This window comes from Crassostrea angulata, chromosome 4 (genome assembly GCF_025612915.1).
Source record: "Crassostrea angulata isolate pt1a10 chromosome 4, ASM2561291v2, whole genome shotgun sequence".
Taxonomy (NCBI): domain Eukaryota; kingdom Metazoa; phylum Mollusca; class Bivalvia; order Ostreida; family Ostreidae; genus Magallana; species Magallana angulata.
In genome coordinates this window covers 25,252,168-25,272,504 of record NC_069114.1, presented here as the reverse complement: position 1 = coordinate 25,272,504, position 20,337 = coordinate 25,252,168, and the positions used below count along the sequence as shown (strand labels likewise).

Genomic DNA, 20,337 nt, shown 5'->3' with positions numbered 1-20,337 from the left:
CTTTCAATAGCAGAAATGTCTGTTTCCTAAATGAAACTGCAAGCTAGTGTGTATCATTAATAATGTCTTCAGAAGAAAATTTGTGTACATGTACATGCATGAGACTGCTCAGCTATGTTATGAGGACGAACATATGTTTAGAGTAACTATAAAATCGGCACAATGAGGAATAAATACATGGAAAAGATATTTAATAATTAAATAATTAAAAAATGCACCATGCATGTAGAAGTCCTTCACTCTCACATGACATTATCCCAGGTAAACAGATAAAGTTAAACATGATACACTGATATCTCTACTTCAGATGAGGATTTTTCTTAATAAAGACTTTATATATATATATATACACAAAACTCATAAACAAGATTTGTTCACAGTGTAGAACCTTCTCAGTTCTCACACAGAAAAAAAATATATAAAATTAAAAACAACGAAATGCAAATATATCCCATGTAGCTGTCCATAGCAACTGACATAGATACCAGTAAACAATATGTGGCCACACTATAGAAGAATTTCTCTCTATGTTTACATTTCTATTATTGGTGAAATTTTTTTTTTAAAAATAGCTTTTTGACTAGATTTATAAATATTTTACACATGACCTGCATTTAACAAGTTCTAGATTAGTGTACAACAAATGTTTCAAAAATGTCAATTTTATGATATTTTTTTAAGCTTATTATGACATGTATTACATGTATCATGCATATTTCGATCTGGTTACCCTCATTGCATATTTCATCAAACATTTTCCCAATGCATGATTTGATATGTATTACCCAATATAAGTTCACTACAATTTGGAAACATAGGAGTTATTATTCTTCTATGTGTGGCTAACAAAACAAAACAACTTGAGATCGTGTTATGTAGGCTTCTGTCTCACTGACATACCACGGCCCATAGGAAATTCACAAATTATGCATTGCAGAGGTTTTTCCACTGACAACACCATTAACATGACGTAGCACAAAAAAAAATTCTCCAAAATGAATGACTCACTTTTCCATAAATAAATTTTCCTTTGAATTTTTTTTCCTATTATTTTCTCTGTTGATAAACAAATCAATTTTCCATTGATGATCCCTTTTTCTTTTAAATCCCCAAATCTATTTTCCTGAATTTAATAAGAATTCCTCCTTGAATTTACTGAATACACATATCTCCATCACTTGTTTTACTTCACTTTCCTCCACCATTCTGATTCCTTTTTTTCCCTGATTTCCAAAACACATAGTGTGCGCCTTTGGCTTATTGAACAGTGTAGACATTTTTTTTTTTGGGGGGGGGGGGGGGGGGGGGGGAGGGGTTGGATGTGGGGGGGGGGGGGGATGTTAAGCTGATGAATTTAAACATGCAACACCATGCAATGGTGTAACATGATAAAATGCAGAAGGGACACACTGCTGGAAATCCATGTCAACCAACACTTCCTGTTGAAGAAAACAAGAAGCATCATTGCCATGGGTTTCCAACAATGGAGGGGACTATGTTCAATTCTTCCAAACTTATCGCTGGATTGGCACACAAAATGGGTTTGCAGATGAGAACTTGGAAATTTCACTATGTATCAAACATCATTTCTTTCTTCTTTTTTTGGCTGATATTTACTAATTCTTTTAAAAGCATAATCCTTGATTTTGAAAAGGATTCTTGGAAATTCAATTTTACTAATTAAACTTTATATGATCCTATCTGCAAGATGCATTTTGATAAACTTCTTTGAAGCTCAAGGTATATAACAAGCTATTTTTTAAGGCTTTGTTTTTTTAGTCAGTGGTAAAAAAAAAATTAAAATCAAAAAGACAACATAAAGGTTTTGAACTTATCAATCTTTAACCTTAAGTTTCAGGCCTAAAAGCTTAAAAAAAAAGAAGTAAAATCTTATTTTGTATGTGAGGAAGCAGAAGCCGCCGATCCAATAGAGAGTCGTTTTGGCAGGGCGTCTTCCACAGACTGCTTTTTGGTAATAATGTACTTGAAGCCCTCATACACCGACCACGATATCGCCGTGGCAGGCATCTGAAATATCACTCGTGCTGTGAGCCCCTTGAAAAACCCGCGAATGCCTTGGAACTCATAAACTGTTCGAAACGCTGACACCATGCCATTGATGTAAGATGCGTGAGTCCTCGTGCATCTCTCCTGAGTGTTGAGGAGCGTTTTACAGACATCTAACGGCATCGTCACTGTGGCTGCCACAGCTCCTGCAGCACCACCAGACACCACGTGAGTCACTGGGTTGTAATTCCTGCCCTGGTTCAGCCAGTCTTGCATGAACTCGTAAGTCATAAAGTGAACGCTTTGAAACGGAATATTCATAGTCAGTTGTGTGGTATAGCTCCTGTAGAAAGCGAACATGCCCTCTTGTTTCAGAATGGTCCTTGCACACATTCTGCAGGTTGTATATGGGCTATTAAACATCTGCATTCTCTGCTTCACCACTGAAATTTATTGCAAAGATAAATATCAGAAATAGCAATATAAAAGCATGATAAACCGTGTTTCCCATTATTTTCATGATAATGTTATTCATTACTCACATTGCAAAAAATACAATACACAGAAATAATATTTGTCATTGTTTAGCAAGTCGCAAAAAATAACTGACGCTATATAAGGAAAATATTACGGTACATTTGTAACATATACTAGCTGGTACATATTTCACATTGTGGACTTTGATGAGGATGATATTTTATCTCAAATAGCATAAACAAAATAAAAAAAGAACAGAAAAAAAAAAATAAAAACACACACACAAAATAAAAACTATGCCACTGCTTGATTTTATGACTGCACATTTTTTATCATTGAAATTCATTTTGATATTCTCTTTGCTATACACACTATCAATACTATACATGTATATGATTAATACATCTGGTCATTTGCATTTTGTTTGCACTTTGCAGACTTGCTTTATCCAATGAAAAACACATTCATTTCCCCCTGTTACAAGTTAAGGTAAACCTAAATATACACAGTTACTGAAATATTGCTCCAAGCACATCATTAAATTACATGGATCAATGGATCAAAATTACGTGTCTGCGTACATTAAACATTGCTGTATACATTACCGGTATATTTTACATTTTTCATTGATTTTCTTAAATATCGACCTAATCTTTATGCTAATGCATTCCTAAACCCTCACCCCCAGGGCTACTGTTTATAAACTGTAAAAGTCTATCAACATCCCTTAAATCTAACAAGGACATTGTAGGGCATTGAAATGACTAGAATTAAAATCTATCATTTTTTTCATGTAAATTTCAGGTCTAAATTGTCATCTGTCAACTGTAGGATTTTGAGTAGAAATGAAATTTAAGACAAAATTACATTTGTACACTTTCATTATATGCTCAAAAATCAATTTAAATTAAAGCCAGAAAACTGCTTTCCTTACTTATCCAAATTAAGATAATCAAAGTTATATGTACACTAACAGCTAGAAATTACAATTCACAAGTATATGTATCTTATACATATATATATATATATGTATACAAAATAATATGTTCAAATCAGAAAATAGAATGCAAATGTATCTTATTCTATAGATCTTTAGCAGATATACAGTGATTGCGTTAATTTATTTTGTTTGAGCCATACCTGTGTTGAGAAGAGATATCTGACTCTTTAAAAAATTGTGGCAACTAACTTACCATCAACAGGAACCATCACAGAATCATGAAGTAGAGTGGCTACTGAACCTGCTAAACCTGAAAACACATAGAAATTGAACGCATAGAAATATGACTAAAAAATTGGATAAAGGAGAACTAAAAAGAAATGTGGTAAACATATGGTTTTCAGGGGGAAGCAGGTTACCTAAATACTTAACTCGAGGAATTAATATCCGCGTAAAATTGCAAGAAGCACCGCTCGCGGATTTCAAAATCTTCCTTTAATTTTCTGAGATATGAGAATTATAAGAGATAAGGATAAAAGTTCTGCTTTCACGATTTTATATTCTCGCGTTTTGATTCAAAAACGGAATTAAATACTCAAATAAAATAAGGAATCTACAGTAACAAACATGAAATAAATGCCATGATTAATATCAGAAAATTTTGTTTACTGCTTATGTTATTCATATCATTTTTTAAAAGGATTTAAGCTTTTTAAAAACTCCTAATTGGAGCAATTGCATTACAGCCATTCATTTCAAAATAACAATTTTAATGCTCTCCGATCCTCAGCAATGTTCGATAACGCTTAATCATCCATATTTTTAGTCCCCTACCGGTTTCACCGGAGGGGACTATAGCTTTCCTTTGTGTCTGTCAGTCCGTCCGTCTGTTTGTCCATCCGTCCATCCCTCCGTCTGTCTGTCCCACTTCAGTTTTCCACACTTTTTTTCTTTATGCATTTGAGGAATATTATGAAACTTGCTGAACAGCTTCAAAATGTCAAACTACAGATCAAGTTTTTGTAGCGTCTGATTTACATATTTTCGAGAAAATTAATTTTTTATATGCCAATTTTTTAATGTTCGGGTTCGTTATCGGGTTCGATGTGTACTGAATAAACGAGGCCAGTATGTAGTCAGTAATAATATCGTGCGTTACTTGTACCATTCCTTTTATCATTTCTAACAAACAAAAAAATTCTGTAAAATAGTGTCAAACATTGTGTTGTACATTTAATCGGCAGGGTTTTTTTTTGTATTATTACAATCGGGTTCGTTGTCAGGTTGGGCTGTTTAACTGTTTGGTTTGATTCGGGGTACAGAAGACGGTAAGAAATGATATTGTGCATAACAGTGCATTGTTTTCACAAATTTTTACCAGCGAATACAGAATAGACTTGGCGAAATTACAGGAGATGAAATAAAGAGTATTATTTTACCTATTTTGTATATAATTTCTATATCAGCTATATAGTTTTAATTTCCTCTGTTCTTTTATCTCTGATTAAAGCATGACATCTCGTTTACAATAGCTCTGAAATAGTTGTGTGCTTGGAAGCTTTCATAGAATAATACAAACCGGTAGGGGACATGTATTGCTTATGCAATACTCTCAGAATGCTTGTTTTTATTTGTACCATAAATTTGCCTTTAATATAGACAAATTTAATTGGTTTTCTAGTGTTAGTATTACACTCAGCTATTCAACGAAATGCTTGGCTTAGTGGAGCCACAGAGATCTACTACATTTACACTGTAGGTAAAGGAGTTCAAGCCACCAATCATCGTTTTTTTTTTTAAATCTCAACTTGTATGTCTATTCTATTATATTAATTGAGGAGAAATTTCCAATAACTTAGAAAAATGCATCTAAAATATTCATTTATTTTATTTCATTTATAAAGCTTGAACGACAAATAACATTTTAATAATGATGAAAAAATACTTTGAGGCTGAGGATCAAAAACCTTAAAAAAATATATATATTAGGCTACTTTTTTTTACAGATTGCAAAAAGAAAGTTTTTTCCATTAATTTGTATAAGAGGATGACAACCCATATGAAAAGCAACAGGTACACAGATATAGCAGTGAAGACAGGAGTGACCACATGCACGGATTTAAAAGGAAGGCAAAATGAGATAAAAGGAGAACTAGCAGCCCAAACAATGATATCGTCATGGAAATGATCTTTGACCTCTGACCCATTACAAAGAACATATAGTAAACAACTTCCTGCCTCAAGTTTTAACAGTCAATCTATAGAACAGGAAGTAAAAGGAATTGCGTCTATTTGTGATCACCCTTCTAACTCAAAATGTCATTCTACATAGATGATAAATTGATATGTTTATATAAAATTAAAACTTAACTTTTTTAGTGATTTTGCCAATGATAAACATGTACATATTTTGAATTTGTTGGAAGGAAAAGATTTCCAGATACATTCTAGACTGTTGCTTTTATTTCAGTGAATAAAGACATTCTGAGAATCAAGCCTTTATACTTGCACAATGCTTTTACATACATGATCATTTAAAAAATGGGCCGGTGCCTGTGCTGTAATAGTACTTGAATTAACTAACTAAAGTTGTCTGTTGTCATAAAAACTAATCTCAAGATTATATTAATCTCTTCAACATACATTCTTTGGATAGTATGACTCAAATGTGAATCGATGCATCCAATTTTTTTTTTGGGGGGGGGGGGGGGGGGGGACAATTTCTTCATGGACTATGTTGATTACGCAGCATTGAGAAAATAAACATGTAAAACTAACTTTTCTTGCTTTTAAACATTCCAATTATCAATTATGACAGCTGCTGCTTGTTTATCTGATGTGATACATAATTGTTCAGGTAAGTACTAGTACTACTTCCAATGCACTCAACACAATGTACAATAGACTTAACCATAAAATTTAGATCATATGGAATCGATACTGTTTTGTTAATAAAATTAATGTAGACAACAAAAGCAACAGCAACCATATGCTGCATAAACATCAACCATATGTGGCATAATGTACAGTCCATAAGACATTATACTTCTACCTCCACACTGCTGACCTACCGTGAGCTAAATGGTTGCCCTGTTTACCCCCGCTCAGATTCTTCTTCAGAAACTCGTAGCACGCAAAGTAGAAAGCATGTGCCGGTCCAGCCCCCAGTACAACGATGGGGGCCCCCTTCATCGTCCTCAGCATCCCCTCATGGCGGATGATGGTGTTAAATGCATCGAGTACACTGCGGTAGTCAGCCTTTGGATCAGGTACCAGAGATTGCATACGTGTCTGAAAAAAATTCACGGTACTTTAGTCACACAGTTATATCTATTTAAAGAACACTTAAACTGTACACATGTAAGTAATAGGTACAATATAATTTTTGCATTTAAGTTTTTAACATCTATCAATTATTTCTAAGATTGAAAATGAAATAAAAATACAGAAAGAAAGATCAAATGAAACAACGTTGATGGATATAAGGAATTACTCAGTACAGTTCTTGAGGCATGAGAGAAAAAATCTGATTCAATATGAACTATTATTCTCTTTGATAAATAAAACTTTGACCTTTTAAATTCATTATAATATCCAGCGAAGCTTTCTCAACCTTATTAAGTTTAAAATCTTGCTAAAGCAAATTAGATACCTAGTTTTATTGAGATAATATATCAGTATAAGATATCTAACTTGCAAAAGTTGGATAATGAACTTGTTTAAACAATTTAACATACTAACTTTATATAAATGGACTATTTGGGACAGTTTACCAATTTGAATATTGTCACATTGTTCTAAAAATGCAAATTATTTGTAATGTAACAACATTGCATTTAAAGTATTTTGCCATGCCCCCATCCCATCCCATTTTTCATTAAATATTATTGTCTCTGCATCTTTAATGCATTTACATAAAAATTTTGGTGAGGATTTTGTTTTATCAATCAAACTGACATCTGACTAATTGACATATTTCTCTATAAAGAACTTTTCTGTACAAAGTAGAACCTAAAACAATTTTTAAAAAAGGGTAAGGATGAATAACGTATATATATCTCATATCATTATACCTCCCCGTCACTATAATAAATTCTATATAACATGTTAGCTGATTGGTTCTAGACAATCATGTGTCAGGGCAATAAAACTTCATATTTTCCTGTCATTGCCATATATTCATCATATCCTACCCCTTCAAAAGCCATGTGATTTTTCATTCCATGCGTACTATGAAAAATCCTGAGGATGGGCATACAATGTAATTGAATGATAAATTCTAAAAACTGTCGTTTTAAATGCCTTTTACATCAGAAAACTAACATAAAAAGAAACAGGTAAACATTTCGTTCATTATTGCTTTACAAAAGCGAAAAACGACAAGAACTCAATGTACTAGTATTCTAAATTATGACCTTCGATGAGTATATGAAATTTATTATTTTAATAAAACAATTTATTGCATGAACATTTTGGAGATATAAAGATATATTCCCCCAGAAAAATCATATTTCCCTTTGGCGTTGCCCTTAAGAAATATGATTTTCACTAGGAGAATAAATCTTCATATCTCCCTCACAATCAATCAATAAATGTAATATAATATTGAGAATAGTAACGCCTAGCTGAAACAAATGATAACTCATTATACCGAGCGCAGCGAAGCGAGGATTAATGGTAACACGTACTGGTATATATAAGAAAATCAGGGGTACTAAGGCCAAAAAAAATTTCTTCCAGCCCTGGGCGCCGCCATATTGGCAGCCATTTTGTTTTTAAAAAGTTAGTTCGATCATTGATTGACTGGTACATTTTGATGTTTATTGCCCCTAAACTCGATGAAATAAGTTCCAGTGTTTCATTAGAAGGTAATTTGAATTAAAAGAAATTAAAAAGGAAACCAGATAAGTTTCAATAGTGCTTCAATCAAGAAACACGACTTGTTCTATGTATGTCTTATCAAATTATCAGGTGGAGATTAAAAACATTAACGTCAAGGAACTGATCTTTTAGATACTGAATAAAGTATCCAATTTTATTACAGCGGCATTTATATGAATTTTATTGATGAACAATGAAAGAAGAAATAAACAAAAATTCGGAATCACGTAACTCTCTTCGGCTATTTCCGAAGACAAAAAGTGTATGATTTACATCCGAAACATGACGTCATAATGTACACTGAGCACGTGACGTTTAGTTAAACTTTGGCTGATGATTTGAGTAGGCAACCAGGCGGATCATACTGTGTGCCTTTCAAATAAATTTTGTTCTACAAAAATTGCACTGTGTTAAATCTGCTCTCGGTCCAACAGTCACACCGTTTACATATTAATAAGATAATTAACTACTAGAAATAATTTTTAACTAAGTTTTTTGCTTAAACATTATCTACAAGAAATTATCTACAAACTCATTATAACAAAATAATGTACTTATCATATCGAGAATGAACTCATTCTGGAGTTGGCGACTACTGTGTAAATTTTTTCAGAAATCAAAGATATGTCACAAAAGGTATTGCCAAATACCTTTGGGTTTGGTGATATGAGGTATTAACATTTAACATAACAGCAATAAGTTATAGCTTGGTGATATGAGGTATTAACATTTAACATAACAGCAATTAGTTTGAGTACCGTTAACGACTTGCACTTAACAGTTAACAAAGTTATCAGGAATGAATCATTAGAATGTTGATGTGTTAAACTGATGAGACGTCGGGCAGTGTTTCTTATCAATGAGGAGTTTAAAACATTACGTAAGGCTTATCACAAGGTTAAGGACACGTGTAGGGCCGGGGTGATGTCCCACACCCAGCACTGTCCCTGACCCCATGTTTCTCTGGGGGTCATTTCCCACTGTAACACACACCTTCACACAGTCCACGGGGTACATAACACTGTGCTCTAGGACTCCAGCCGCCGATCCCGCTAACATATGCGTCGTCGGTGTGGAAGTTGGTGGAAGGCTCTCATATGGATCCTCGTAGTCCATTGCATATGTGAGCCTTGTTTACATATGCATAAGGTAAACCATATGAGAACAAAACTTTCCACACTCAAAATCACGATAAAATCTTCACTAACTTCTTCACAGACCACTTGTTCTCAATTTTAGTCACTCTCCCCTTGCCATGCTTGCGAAACATCCGATAAAACGAAGAACCAAATCCGGACAAGATCAATCCGGAAGTAAAATACAAGTCTTCTATCCAGCCAGGCAAGTAGTATCGGAGTCGGTGGGGGAACCTGGAAGGGTACGGGGCATGCCCTTCCCCCACTTTTTCTCGCAGCAAAGATTTTTATTAAATTTAAATATAAAATTGATCCTTTTTTTTGTTTTTGTTATTTTTTGCTTGTCAATTTTTTTTTAGATGAGCCCCCCCCCCCCCAAATTAAAAACGACGCAATATAACGTTATGCCATATTAATAAAAAAAAATTAAAATTCACTATTGATCAAATTAAATCTTTACGGTAAAGAAGATGGGTGGATAAGGGGTGTAAAATGCCTATACACGGTCGGACAAGCCACTGAAAAATCAAAGTATCAATAAATCTGATAATTTTTTTAAAAATCATTTAAAACAAATTCAATATATATTTAATATATCATTGATTTTTAACTTATAAATATGTTCAATACTTGGAATATGTTGACTCAAACAGGCGTATACATATTAAAACCTACAAATAGTGTCAATTTTTAAAACTTCATGCAATGCGTTTTCTTTTAAAGAGTGGGTGTGCTCCATATTTTTCTCATAGTCTAAATAAGGTCTAATGGAGAACAAAACGATTTCAAAATACAAAAAACGTGAAGAGATGACCCACTAAACATTAAAATGGCATTTTGTGCCCCGACAATTCAACGTTTTGAAAAAATAATACAAGTCGGTAAATTCGTGGCCAAGGTCCCACATAATATTAAAACAACTTAATTTGTTGTGTCTGAAATGGATCAGTGGTTAGAGTACCTGAAATAAGCTAACCTGATTTAATTAAGATATTATGTTATGGGTTTGATACCATCAAAATTTCAGGAAATATTTTTTTCTTATCTTTTTGTTGATAAATATATCAAAAACTGAATATAGTTAGAAATTGTGCTTTTGCAAACCTGTATTATAATATATTTGAATAGATTTAATTGGGAAAAATAAATTCAAAATTGTATTTCGCGACTAAATCGAATGGGAATTTGCGCCATCTTATTCCCTAATCTTCTTTTAAACTTATTTACAAATCAGGAAAATGCAGCAAATATAGAATCAGCTACATATGACGTTATTTTATATTCATGTCTCTGGTAGAATGGATCGTTAAAAAATTATCAAACAAATATATTTCTACATGCTTTCTCCTCACCTTCTATTAACCTGAACTCGTCTAAAATAAGGAAAATTAATAAGTAAAGTAGAATTCTTCTCAAACCACCAGATAAATTTTCATTAATTATTTTCCATCGGGATCGGAAAAAGTGATAGGAGGCGCTGTTTAAACCGGAAGTGAATTATCGGCGGAATATTGTACTAATTGAATGAATGAAAAACATAGAATGCCTTAATTTTTGAAAATTGAAACTCCATTAGACCGCTTTACATTCTGTATACTATAGTGGATATGACGAAACGGAAGGTAACAGTGGTATAAGCCTCAGTCTTCATCCCGTATAGTAGCTATGTATCTAAAGCAATGGGCTTCATAAATCTTGTACAAAAACAAAACTAGAAAAACTAGTCGGTAGTTGGTTTCTATGTTAAGACTCTTTTTTGTAGAAAGTTTATTTATGTTCGAAATATTTTCATCAATACTGAACGCCAATATTGTATAGATCTATACTATAGTCGACTTTTTATGCATGCATTTCCGTGATTTAATTCAGCTTTGATCAGGTTGGGCACCGACCCCCATTTGGTGGTTTGACTCCCATTTGGCGATTAAATGCCAGAATGGTATACCTATTTTACCTACCAAATTGGACTTATTTTTTGTTCATATTGAATAAAGTTTTTCTGAAGAAAAAGTATGTCAAGTTTTACCCTTAAAAGTCACACAAAGCGGTAAACAAAGTGTTTTTGACCTAAAAACACAGATTTTATGCAAAGTATGACGTAGCCTCATTCCTTGAACTCTTTACTTCAATATAAATGATAACTGAACACCATGTCTTCAAATCTGGACACTATTACTCATTTATCAGTATTGGGTGCAGTTTACTGTTTGGTTGTGAACGTATTGGTAGATTTTATTCACGTTTGGTGTTCAAATATCCTCATCATAACCTAAATTTTAGATTACCTAGGCTTCCTTGGAAAGTCTGTATCTTGTCAACCAATGGGGCTTGTACTCCGGCTTGTAACTTCAGACAATCATTTTAAAAAATCAGGATTAATTTATGTGCTCAGGTGTTTAAAAAAGGCTAAAATCAAATGCATCCAGAGGGTCACAATATTTCTCCCATTGAATAAGACTGACGAAATGATCAGAATGAATTAAGTGCAATGAGGCAATAATTGTTAAATGTTTTCAAAGAAAATAAATCCCCAAATCAAATGTTTTATGGTTATTTATGAGTAGTGTGGTTATATGTGTATTTGAAACAACAGAATTAAATTCTTAAAAGACCATCTAAGAATGCGAATCAATGAAATGTTATGTCTATTAAAAACTTTATGCTTTTCTTGTATGTTTGTCTTGTTTCACCAGAAAAATTTCATTTGAGTTTCTTTACTTGTATTCAAATTTTCTTTTTTGTTGCAGAGAGGAGGGAAAGACACCTCTCAGTCTGAGGAGAGTGAGGGTTCTGTGGTGGACAGTGAAGCAGAGAGTGTGGCAGAGTCCAGGGTCACACGGAGGTCAGCTGCAGGTAAAAAAACATCAGACCCGTTAACTGAAATCAAAAGGGACCTTCCCCGGGGGGATCAAATGTCAACACTCAGTAGGGTAAACTGATTAGCCAGTTTGCCAATTTCTCTAAGATACGTGTAGTAATTTCCCCCCAGAGCTTAAATTAATCCCTGATGTGACCCATTAATTTGATTTAAATAGGTCATATAGTTTAAAAGTCTGCTCAGACTGCTGTGTTAATTGAAAAGGTCACATAGTTAGGTTTGTTATTAATGGTATTTGTCACAGTTTGTGGGACAGAGATGTTTATTTTCTATGACAGTGTTTCATTTGACTGTTCACCCCCAGAGAGTTTTGATTTAATTTTAATTTGTATACAAACATGATTTTTCTTCTTGAGATCTATGAAAGGCCATGGTTTGTATATATCATTATTATATTCATAGAAGTTAACTATGTATTTATGAATTGACTGAGTTGTTTTCAAGCCTGTTTCGTGTACCGTACTATATCAAAAGTCAATTTATGTGCATTTATTTGTATTCTTCTTAGCAAAATAAATTGTCACTATAATGTAAACAATTTTTAGCCATTTTTCATGCCATAGGTAGATTTAGACTTGCATAGAAAATGACATTTAATTAGCATACATAATAATACCTACCTGGTAATTACTTTAACAACAAATTTTAAACCAATTGCCAAATGTAGCAGTATTGAACATCTGTCTGGTTTGTCTGATCCTGTAGGTCAGAACTATATTTTTAGCTCATTTGCAACTGGTATTATATCTGATTCTCAGTAGCATTATCACTTCACTTTTAAACCAATAGACTATTAAAGGAAGCCTGGAGAAAGGTCTCTTTGAAATAATAATCCTTTAATTTGTCAATTCTCAGTGATTCATAAAAAACCTGAACAAGCTGTTTGTATGACACATGGTTTTATTTATTTCATCTACAGGCCTGAATTCTCCACATCCAGTGGCACCACCAAAGAAGAAAAGAAAGAAGAATCTCTCAGAGTCCTTATCAGAATCAGAAAGTGAACCACCTGTACCCAAATCCAGTCGAGGCAAGACGGCCAGTGCAGCCAAGAACAAGAGCAAGACCAACAGTTCTCGCTCTAGTGGTAATTCTAGTGACTCTGACCGGGCAATCAGTGATAGCCCAGGCAAGGGAAAATCAGACTCCGGTAAAAACAGTCGCGGAAAGGACAGTCGCAGGAGTGGGATAAGTGAAAGAACTGTGACGCCCAGGGGAAAGTTTCCCACACCCTCAAGACAAGGGAAGTCTTCTAAAAAACAGACAATGGAGTCCTCTTCAGAGGACGGCCTAATGTCCATGTGGACAGAGAAAAGGGCCACCCCTAACATGGACTATAATGAGAGTAATGCAAAGTGCCCACTCCCCGGTTGTGATTCTAAAGGTAAGTGGTCAAGAAAGAGTTCCTTATTCATGTTAGTAAAACATGTATCTGAAACCAGTAATTACATGGACAAGTTGATAAGGAATTGAATGGGAAAATGATCTATTGAAAAAAGAATAAGGAGGGGTTAGAAGAGAAAAATTTGAATTTTTCAGTTTTAGGTTAATCTTTTGTACGGTAATAGGAATTCTCATAAAAAAGGGATTGACGTGTAAAAATTCTATGTTTGCTGTGTTTTGATGGGGTTTTGTTTGGCAAATGTGCTAATTAACATCTTGTATAATCAATAATATGTCAGAATTTTTTTTTTTTTTCCCAAGGTCATCTAACTGGAAGACATGAGACTCACAGAACACTAGCGTCGTGTCCCCTCTATCACAACACTTCAGCCGATGAATGCAAGGTATCCATGGTTATTGGAACTTGTAAACAAGCTTATCTTTTAAAGCTAGTGCAGTTGATTGTATGATAAATAACAATGGAAAAACAGTTAATGAAAGTGTTGGGTAGTCTTTTAATTTCTGATCAATTCTAATCTCTGTTTTCATTGTTTTTTCTAAGCCATACAGTATGATTGTTATTCATTGCAAGAATGTAAAATTAAAAGTACCTGGTAGTTTTATGACCGAAAGTGTGTTCTTAATTGCTGAAATAGTTTCTATAATATGTGAAAAATAAGTTTTGTTTGGTCTAATTGCGAAAAAGTACATTTTCAAGTCATGTTGCAAAAGTTACACAATGCAGGATAAATGTAAATTCCTGCTCATGATTCTGAGCATGCATATTTTCAGCGAAATGAATAAAAGATAACATGCTGATGCAAGATTATGAATCACATGTCTCAGTGTCTGACCTTATTTGTTTTTGCCGAAATAGAAAAAATATGATGACCGTCAGAAGCAGCAGGAAGAAAAGGATAAAACCCAGGAGACAACTTCGGGAAAGAGAGATATGAGACGATTGGTAGGGCACAAAATCGCAACATTTATTTGTAAACGAATTATCTACTGTGGTTTCATCAATATTCGTTGAATACCAATTTTCGTGGATTTCATTGTTAAGTTGATCTACGAAATAAATGTTCATTGAGGTGCAATTTCTATTAACATTTTGTATTGATAGGGTTACTGGCCACGAACTTCCGTATCCTCAAAACTATGATTTTCCCTATAACCACGAAAATTGATACCCTTGAATATTAATGAAACCACAGTATTTCTTTTTAAGACACTTGATATTCCTATCGATTTTAGATAGTCCTTTTATTACTTAACTCTAGATGATTTTAAAACTCACTTGAATAATCTTTTATGCTGTGTGACATATGAATTATGGATGTTGTTCATCAGGAAATGTTCTGGTTTCTTGTGTTTTGGAAATCTTTAGGAATGAGTTTTAAATTGTATAGTTTAGTTACCAGTAAATCAAAAATATTGAAAAATTCTTAAAACAATGAAACAGGTCTGATCTTAAATAAAATGCATCATTTATCCTAGCTCAGATGGGAAATTAAAACATTGAAGTTAAAATCATACCTGCTTTCCAGGTTCAGACCAATGAGCAGAAAGAAAAAGTGCGAGCAGTACGAGACGAGAGGAAGAAATTCAAAGAGATTCCTGACGACCTGAGGAAGAAACACCGTGCACACAAGGAGAACTTTGAGCGAGCCAGGGAACCACTGCTCCAGGGTCTGGCGTCCAAGAGCGATCTGAAGCTGTTCAAGGAGGCCCAGGCGAAGGCCTGTGAAGTGTTGGTAAGAGCAAGCTCTGGGACACTTTATTATGGAGTCATTTTGAATTTATGTAGGCAAACTTAAGTCATTTTTGAAATCAATTTACAATTTTTATTGAAAAATTATTTCAGAGAAAATATTTTTTTCAGAGTAAATAATTACACATACATGTATTAAACCAGAGAAAGTATATTATAATTAATATATATATATATATATATATATATAGGGACTTTGTGGGGACATGTGCTCACCTAATCAATGGATTTTGATTCCCTATTTGAAATTTGCTGTTTCATATTGATTCCTTGATTTTTCAAAGAGTTTTTGTACTTGATTTTTTAAGGAATTGAAAACAGGCTTTACTGAAAGAGATAACAGTAATCTGTGTGCTTTTAAAAAGTTAGCCATAAAAATCCTGTTAACTATTGCACATTCACTAATAAAATCATTTATTATATTCTGTTTACTCATCCAATCCAAAAATGATATGAATTAATTTACAAAATCAAAATCAGGCACAGATTTATCTTCCTAATTTTATGCATACAAGTAATCTTATTTGAATTCAGAATAAATTGTTATGACCATAAATTTCTACAGGAGCATGAGATTACTACCCACTACTCCAGGAATGACCTGCAGGAGTACAGGATCAAAAAGCTGGAGATCGGCCGCTTCGAAATGTCCACATGGTATTCCAGCCCTTACCCTGAGGAGTATGCCCGCTTGCCCAAAATCTACCTATGCGAGTTCTGTCTCAAGTACATGAAAACTTCCACAATTCTCAGGAGACACATGGTAGGATAACATAAATATGTATACCAATATGAGGATGTGGATTAAAATTGTGAAAATTTGTGAATTGAATGTATAAAAAAAATCATTCTTTTATTTTTTCAAGGCAAAATGTGTATGGAGACATCCACCAGGGGATGAAATCTACAGAAACAAAAATATTTCTATGTTTGAAGTAGATGGAAAAAGAAACAAGGTAGAAACAACAATACTCTTTTCATTCAAAAGTCAAAAAATAAGATGGTATTATACAGTTTGGTCCAAAGTTAGCAAAATTTCTTGGATTGTAGGATGCAACTTATTAGTTTGCAAGTCTGCAGATTTATACTTATTAAGCTATGTACTTCTGTAGGTTTACTGTCAGAACCTCTGCTTACTGGCCAAGCTGTTCCTAGACCACAAGACTCTGTATTTTGATGTGGAACCGTTCTTGTTTTACGTCATGACGGAGAATGACAATCATGGGTGTCATATAATCGGCTACTTCTCCAAGGTTAGCAAATCTGTGGATTTCTCTCTGCATCATTTCCTGTTGAAAGTTTCATTGTTTACATACACATTTAAGCATCTCATTTGTTACTAAATCATAAATGTTTTAAACTTAATAGTTTTATTTTTTCTTAAACAGGAGAAGAATAGTTTCTTGAACTACAATGTGTCCTGTATATTGACATTGCCCCAGTACATGAGGCAGGGCTATGGGAAAATGTTGATCGACTTCAGTGAGTGTTTAATGATAATTTTTTTCATAGTATAAGATATCATGTATAAGATACCATATAGTTTGCTTTAATCAATTAAAAAAGGATTTACAACTCATACAATCTACAGTGTATATGTATACTATATATCAAGGTAAGTGATGCATTTATTTTTTGTTTTATTATCCTTTTTTTTTGTCGGAACTGAAATGCATTTTACCTCTAATTGCAATCAGATTAAAGCAGCAGATTAAGATATACTCATTTGTATAAACATGTTTTCATTAAACTTTTTAAATAAATTGCTTTTAATTTATTCATATCAAGCATGGCACCCATTGCTAAATGTTGTATTCAAATTATAATGAACTATTTAGGAGAATACCAGTTGTAATTGATCATAAATCGATGAAAACAGATTGTAATCGATTCCTTCAAAATGTATAAATGATTAATGATCAGTTTATATAATAACTGATGTTTTTATTTTACAAATAAAGCCAAGTATTCAAAAGTAATTTGTCTGCAATTTTGTAGGTTATTTATTAAGTAAAACGGAGAACAAGATCGGCTCGCCCGAGCGACCATTGTCTGACCTTGGTCTCATCAGCTACAGGAGTTACTGGAAGGACGTGCTGCTGGGGTACCTCCATAAGTACCAGGGCAAGGAAATCTGTATCAAAGGTAGGGAGGGCGCACAAGGCGGGTGTATCAAATGTGTGTTTTGGTTCTCTGCCAGTTCAGCTGTTATGATGTTTACATCATTTGATATTAAGGTGGTATGGGACATTTACATGTTGTAATGTAATGTTTATCGAAATAAACAAAAACATGAAGTGCAATTATATTAGTAGTTTTTTTTCTCAATATTCTCACCTTACTGCGTAGCACAGTGGGTTAGAGGGTTTACTACAAATTGTAAGTCATGAGTTCGAATCCCGCTCGGGTTTTACAATTTTTACTTCTCTAAATATTTTTAAAAGCTATTTTTTGGTTAAACATTGTAAAATTTGAAAATTCTAAACTGGTGAAAGTATTTTAATTATAATGTACTTTAATCCACATTAATATCGACAGATTTCACATACCACCTTAAGTCTTGTAGATGTGTGTTTTGCTCCTCTAACAGTTTATCTTTCATGATATAAATTTCTGATGTTAAATCTTGTAGATGTGAGCCAGGAGACAGCCATTAATGCTAACGACATTGTCAGCACTCTTCAGGCCCTGGGCATGCTCAAGTACTGGAAGGGCAAACATTTAGTACTTAAGAGACAGGTACAATGTAATTCTATTTTTTTAAAAATCAAACGTACCAAAAACTAGCTCTGTTGATCAACAGTGCCAGATAGCGGTATGTGATTCCTGTAAAAATAAATGCTTGATTTGTAAACCATATCTTGTTGATAAATCATTTTGTTTTAAATCAAAACAATAAGATCTCAGTCGAATATAAATACCTATAACTAGGATTGTTATACATATTCATGTATCTCAGTTATGGAAGGGTTTCAAATGCATTTAATTTTCATAATAAAACAAATCAGTTCAATAGATGGTTTGTTGTGCTCAGATAAATATTATAAGTCCTCAGTACAACTGATAACCCATTACAATTTGTCCTCTAGGATCTGATCGAAGATTTCTTGGAGAAGAAGGCCAAGAGACCCACAGACAATAGAGCCATTGATTCAAACTGTTTGAAGTGGATACCCCACAATAAACGGACCGCACCACAACAAGCGTAGTGATGAAGGACTCTGGATGGAGGAGAGGTTTCATAGATGAAGCCAGCTGTGCCATGTTATCTTTGTTTTTATTATGTTGTTACTAAAGACAAGCTCATTTGTGATCTCAGTCTCAATTTTCCACCATAATTCCTATTGTTAAAGTGAGACTGAGATCAAAAGTGAGCTCGTCTAAGTTTTATGGCCACTGGGGCCAGTTCAGTTACCTGTACATTGCATATTGTTAAAATATTGTGTAAATATTTGTATATACTGTACATACTGTAAATTCATTAGTTTTAGTCTTTAGAGAAAAAAAAAATAGAGATTGCTTTTCATTTGTTTTCAAGAACCTGTAATGTATTGACTTGCAAGGCGTGTGAACACTTTGTTCATTATCCAATTTCTCCCGCTGGTACACATGTTTTTGTGTAGCAGTGTAAGGTAAAATGTTCGTCTTTATGTGAGAGGGACAATGCTTGCTGTGTTCAGTAATATAAACAGAGTTATGCATGTACCGGTCTACAAAGTGAGACTGAACTCCCGTGCATGCGATTTGATTTTAGATTGTGTACAGTTATTTCATGTACACTGTATTACAAAGTGAAATTTTAATATGACTGAACAGAAGTGTATTGAGTTAAAATGAAAATTTAATGCTGAACAAAATTAGGATGAGTGCAATTTTGAGGATTTTTGATTTCAAGTACCAGAAGATTTACCGGTATATGTTTGTATATATATATTAAAATACTTTTTATCCCATGCCAGGATACGATGTCATAGAATTGTAGTTTGAATAACTACATTGATTTCAAAAGTTGTTTTAAATGTTTTCTCTTTTTAAATTTTAATTTTTTAAGTTTACATAAAAAGTGTATCAATATTTTAATAGCTATAACAAAGTCCTTGAGGGTTGCTATATAAATGATAATCAATGCTGACTTTGAAAGTATTTAAATCTCATTTTTTGAACATCAAGTGTATGTTTCTTTGTTATGGTTAATAAACTGGGTGGGTTTTTTTTTACACTGAAAGAATGAGTAGTAATATTCCAGTACCGTACTTCTTTCTTTTGCAATATGAACAATTCTGTAACTGGGAATTTCTTTGGAATTTTAGTGAGTCATTGAATGTATATAGACGTACATTGTACATGCATTTACCGACATTTGTTCAGTGTTCTTGTGATAATAAGTAATATTTATTACATTCTTCAGTCTTCATTATAAATGTGAGTAGTATACCATTTCGTTGAAAATGTACTTGTTGTTACATAGAGTTGATTGTAACTGTAGCGTAAAACCCTGTCCCTATTTCTTTTCCAAAGTTACTGAACTATCATTTTTAATAAAGTGATTTTTTTTAAAATAATCCTTGCTTGTTTTGTATTTGTTTTTTGTTTAAAAAGAAATATTATTTTATTGTCCTATTTTGGTTTTTTCTCTTAGTATAAACATAAACAATGTTTAAGAATAGAAAATGTAAATGTATCAAAATTCAGAAGCAATAGAAAATAAAGAGCACTGTTGCATAAAGAATCTCATTCTAAATGTTAGGGTTGTTTTGTCACTTGTATTAACTTTATTAAAAACACATAAAAAGGCATGGACATGATTTTGGTCAAATTCATAGTGCTTTAGAAAGGAATTTTTTTTTTATAGGCAACCAATATT

General features: G+C 33.2%; 2 protein-coding genes across 2 annotated transcripts; one reads left to right on the top strand and one right to left on the bottom strand.

Annotated features, from left to right (window-relative positions):
• Positions 1-1,307: 1,307 nt before the first annotated feature.
• On the bottom strand, positions 1,308-9,601 carry LOC128180657 (mitoferrin-1-like). The gene is made up of 4 exons (XM_052848794.1): positions 9,299-9,601; positions 6,496-6,715; positions 3,678-3,734; positions 1,308-2,450 (listed from the first exon to the last, which is right to left on the bottom strand). Exons 1-4 carry the CDS (start codon positions 9,419-9,421, stop codon positions 1,891-1,893), a joined length of 960 nt encoding a protein of 319 aa, XP_052704754.1. The 5' UTR covers positions 9,422-9,601; the 3' UTR covers positions 1,308-1,890.
• A 1,321-nt stretch (positions 9,602-10,922) lies between these two features.
• LOC128181516 (histone acetyltransferase KAT7-like) lies at positions 10,923-20,035 on the top strand. The gene is made up of 13 exons (XM_052849942.1): positions 10,923-11,063; positions 12,189-12,294; positions 13,239-13,703; positions 14,024-14,106; positions 14,580-14,666; positions 15,250-15,456; positions 16,039-16,236; positions 16,340-16,429; positions 16,586-16,726; positions 16,862-16,955; positions 17,472-17,618; positions 18,106-18,212; positions 18,563-20,035. The coding sequence occupies exons 1-13, from the start codon at positions 11,049-11,051 to the stop codon at positions 18,680-18,682; spliced, it is 1,860 nt and encodes a 619-aa protein (XP_052705902.1). The 5' UTR covers positions 10,923-11,048; the 3' UTR covers positions 18,683-20,035.
• Positions 20,036-20,337: the final 302 nt, after the last annotated feature.

Excerpts from the sequence above, each read along its gene's own strand:
- LOC128181516 (XM_052849942.1), top strand. Across the intron at positions 15,457-16,038 it reads CGAAGGCCTGTGAAGTGTTG|GAGCATGAGATTACTACCCA; the intron begins GTAAGAGCAAGC and ends AAATTTCTACAG. Across the intron at positions 18,213-18,562 it reads ATTTAGTACTTAAGAGACAG|GATCTGATCGAAGATTTCTT; the intron begins GTACAATGTAAT and ends TTTGTCCTCTAG.
- LOC128180657 (XM_052848794.1), bottom strand. The coding sequence starts at position 9,421 with ATGGACTACGAGGATCCATATGAGAGCCTTCCACCAACTTCCACACCG. Across the intron at positions 6,716-9,298 it reads ACCCCGTGGACTGTGTGAAG|ACACGTATGCAATCTCTGGT; the intron begins GTGTGTGTTACA and ends AATTTTTTTCAG. Across the intron at positions 3,735-6,495 it reads GGGCAACCATTTAGCTCACG|GTTTAGCAGGTTCAGTAGCC; the intron begins GTAGGTCAGCAG and ends ATGTGTTTTCAG.